Source organism: Elephantulus edwardii, unplaced genomic scaffold, assembly GCF_000299155.1.
Source record: "Elephantulus edwardii isolate Elephantulus edwardi_28Jun2011 unplaced genomic scaffold, EleEdw1.0 scaffold00377, whole genome shotgun sequence".
In the NCBI taxonomy this organism is placed as follows: domain Eukaryota; kingdom Metazoa; phylum Chordata; class Mammalia; order Macroscelidea; family Macroscelididae; genus Elephantulus; species Elephantulus edwardii.
Genome location: NW_006400127.1, coordinates 1,333,205 through 1,337,102, shown reverse-complemented (window position 1 = coordinate 1,337,102; position 3,898 = coordinate 1,333,205). Strand labels below are relative to the sequence as shown.

General features: G+C 39.4%; 1 protein-coding gene across 1 annotated transcript in view; it reads left to right on the top strand.

Annotated features, from left to right (window-relative positions):
- The window catches only part of PKP2 (plakophilin 2), a 126,095-nt gene extending 122,557 nt beyond the window's left edge, over nt 1-3,538 (top strand). The window contains exons 12-13 of the mRNA XM_006902184.1: nt 3,005-3,092; nt 3,237-3,538. Coding sequence (XP_006902246.1) covers nt 3,005-3,092; nt 3,237-3,305 — 157 coding nt within the window. The 3' untranslated portion in view covers nt 3,306-3,538. The remainder of the gene's footprint in view (nt 1-3,004; nt 3,093-3,236) is intronic.
- Nucleotides 3,539-3,898: the final 360 nt, after the last annotated feature.

Sequence of the window (3,898 nt, the reverse complement as noted above, 5' to 3'; positions counted from 1 at the left end):
TGTTTGTTCTCCTAGCAGTCCATGGTATATTCAACACTTGTCTCTAGCACCACAGCTCAAAGGCATCAATCCTCTTTCTATCAACCCTATTCACTGTCCAGATCAGGTGCACCTTAGTCTCCAGCCTGACCTCATTGCTCTTCAGTACTCTTGACAGTTCCCTCACAGCCAACTTTCCCTGGCTGCTGTTACCAAGAGTGTTGACTGTGGAGCCAAAGTAAAGTAAAACTTAACTTTCTCAATCTCTTCACCATCCATGCTGATGCTCCCATTTGGCCCAGTGGTTAGAATCTTTGTTTTCTTGGCGTTGAGCTTCAGTCTATATAGGAAGCTGTAGTCCTTGATCTTCTGCAGCAGGTGCTTCAGGTCCTCCTCAGTTTCAGCAAGCAGGGTTGTGTCATCTGTATAACACAGGTTATTGATGATTCTTCCACCAATCCTGATGCCACATTCCTCTTTGTATAGCCCAGCGTCTCGGATGATCTGTTCTGCATACAGAGTGAAAAGGTATGGAGACAGAATACATCCCTGACAAACCCCCTTCTTGATTTTGAACCATGTAGTGTTTCCTTGCTCTGTTCTGACAACTGTCTCTTGGTCCAAGTATAAGTTTCGCATTAGCACAATCAAATGTTCTGGGATTCCCATTCTTCTCAGAGTCAGCCACAGCTCTTTGTTAGCCACACAGTCAAAAGCCTTTGCATAGTCAATGAAGCACAGATAGATATTCTCCTGGTATTCTTTGCTTTCTGCTAAGATCCATCTGACATTAGCTATAATATCCCTAGTACCACGACCTCTTCTAATCCAGCCTGCACATCTGGCAGATCTCTGTTGACATATTGTTTCAAACGTTTTTGGATAATTTTCAGCAGAATCTTGCTTGCATGTGATATCAATACTATTGTTTGGTAATTTCCACACTCTGTTGGGTCACCTTTCTTTGGAATGGGAACAAATATTGATCTTTTCCAGTCAGTGGGCCAGCTGGCTGTTCTCCAAATTTCTTGGCACAACTTAGTGAGTACATCCAGGCCAATGTCTGTTTGTTGAAATATGTCAATGGTATGCCATCACCTCCTGGAGCCTTGTTTCTTGCCAATTTCTTCAGAGCAATTTGAACTTCCTCTTTCATCACCATAGGCTCTTGCTCATGTGTCATTGGTCTAGTGACAAGAAGCTTCACTGCAATCCCAGAGGTACCTGGTTTGAATCCACCAGATGTTGTACTGGAGAAGTAAGGGCAATCTCCTCCTGTACTAGTCAGATCCGATTTGACAGTACAATCCTTGCATACCTGTTATAAATCCCACTTGGTCATGGTGAATATTTTTTTGATGTATCTTTGAATTCTCTTGGCCAGTATTTTATTCAGGATTTTTGTATCTATGTTCATAAGAGATATTGACCTATAGTTTTCTACTTTGGTTGTGTCAAAGGATAAAGTTTAAGCTGCATTGGAGGCAATGGCAAAATATAAGGCACCAAGAATTTATAGGATACCAGTTAACATGTTTCAACAACAGATGTAGCCCTGAACATGCTGACCAGTCTCTGCCAGGAAATTAGAAGGACAGCTTCCTGGCCAACTGACTGGAAGAGATCCATGTTTGTTCCCATCCCCAAGAAAAGAAACCCAACAAAATATGGACATTATAGAACTATATCATTGATATCACATGCAAGCAAAATAATGCTGAATATTGTACAAAAATACTAGAACAGTACTTTGACAGAGAACTGCTAGAAGTTCAAGTGGGCTTTAGAAGGGGCTGTGGCATCTGAAATATCATTGCAGATGTCAGATGACTGAAAACAAAGAATACCAGAAGAATGTTTATTTGTGTTTTATTGACCACAGAATGCAAAGGCATTTGACTCTGTGGACTGTAACAAACTGTGGCTAAAATGAAAAATAATGAGAATCCCATAAATTTAATTGTGTTCATGCAAAACATATACCTAGATTAAAAAGTTGCAGTCTGATCAGATCAAGGGAACACTTCATACTTTTTTTTTTTTTTTTACACTTCATACTTTTATAATCAGATGTATCCATTCTCCATGCCTAACCACCATTCTGTGTGCTAAATAAATAATTCGTGAAACTGGACTCTATGTAGAAAAAAGTGTCATCAGGATTAGAGGAAAATTCATCAATAACTTGATTTGTGCAGATAACACAACCTTGGTTGCTGAAAGTGAGCAGGATTTTTAAATACTTGGTGCAGAAGATTAAGGATGACATTCTTTGGTATGTATTACCTTTCAACATAAAGAAAACAAAGATCCTCACCACTGGGCCAATAGACAGCATCATAATATATGGAGAAAGGATTGAAACTGGTGATGATTTATTCTTCCTTAGATCCACAACAACATTCTTGGTAGCAGTTATGAGATCAGGAGAAATTGCATTGGGAAAGTCTGCTCTCCGTGACTTCTCCAAAATACTGAAGAACAGTGGTGTCAGTTTCAAGATAAAGATGCATCTAATTCATGCTATAGTATTTCAGTCATTTACTATGCATCTGAGAGCTGGACAGTGAATAAGAATGGCAGAAGATAAACCTATGTGGTTGTGTGGTAGAGAAGAAAAATACTGACAATACCATGGACTGCCAAAGAACCAACAGATATGCCTTGGAAAAAGTACAGCCAGAGTGCTCCTTGAAGTTTCAATTCATATTTTGAACATGTTGCTATTCTTTGGAAAGAGACATCATGCTTGGAAAGATAAAGGGTCAGCAAAAGAGAAGACCCCTCGAGAGATGGATATTGGCACTGTGACTACAGCAATGGCTTCAGGTATGTCAGAGATGATGGGATGGCATAGATATGATAGGGTTAAGGTCTGTTGATCATAAGGTTGCTATGCATTTTACTCAACTTAGTGGCACCTCACAACAACTGAACAACAGTTAAAGATGAGCCATGGAAAGTCCAAAGCAGTATCCAGAAGCTTCATGTAGTCCCTCTGTGACATGGCTTTCTCTTCTTTCAGCTATGCACCCAACAAGGCAACTAAAGCTGCTTCCGTGCTGCTGTATTCTCTGTGGACCCACACTGAACTCCATAACTCCTACAAGAAGGTAAGAATGTGCTCCCGTTAACAGAGCCAGATAGTAATCACTTGGCTGATCTGCCTTTTGTAAGAAATAATGACAAATAACTGCATTTTGTTACTTGAAAATTTTGTTGACATTCACATTTATTTCTATTTGCTTATTCCAAAGGCTCAATTTAAGAAGACAGATTTTGTCAACAGCCGGACTGCCAAAGCCTACCACTCCCTTAAAGACTAAGAATAAAAAAAAATACTCTTGGAAATATCAACCTTTCGTGCTCAGCTACAAATAAAAAGTCCCAATGGAAAACACCTATTTTTCTACTATACAGCCCAAGAAACCTCAAAATAGCATGCCCTGTTTCTGTTTTCTATTTCTATGGTCCCCAGAATCTTAAAAACAAAAGACCAGAGTATCATTTTATCAGTCTTCCAAAAGACTTTGGCAAGTGTGCCATAAGTAAACACTGGAAGTGGGTTCTACTCCCATCGATGAATAGTGGTCTTTGTTTTCGGGGCTGATGGTGCATGGCCTCCTGAAACCAAATGTGAATTCACATGGAATGAACATTCATGGAATATATAAGGAATGAGGCTGTTGTGTTACACGGATTTGAAGAGTTGGATTTACATTTATCTTTCTCTTCTGGTTTCCATGTTTTACACGTATATACACATTGCTTTTTCACTGAGCCACGAGTGTACTGTTCTGCTGTGGTAAAACAATGGGAATAATGAGAAACTTTTGCAGTAATCCAGGAAAAACATAATGGCAAACTTATTGCTTGTTTACTTTGTGTTTCTCATCCCCTTGGAAATATGTATGTATGT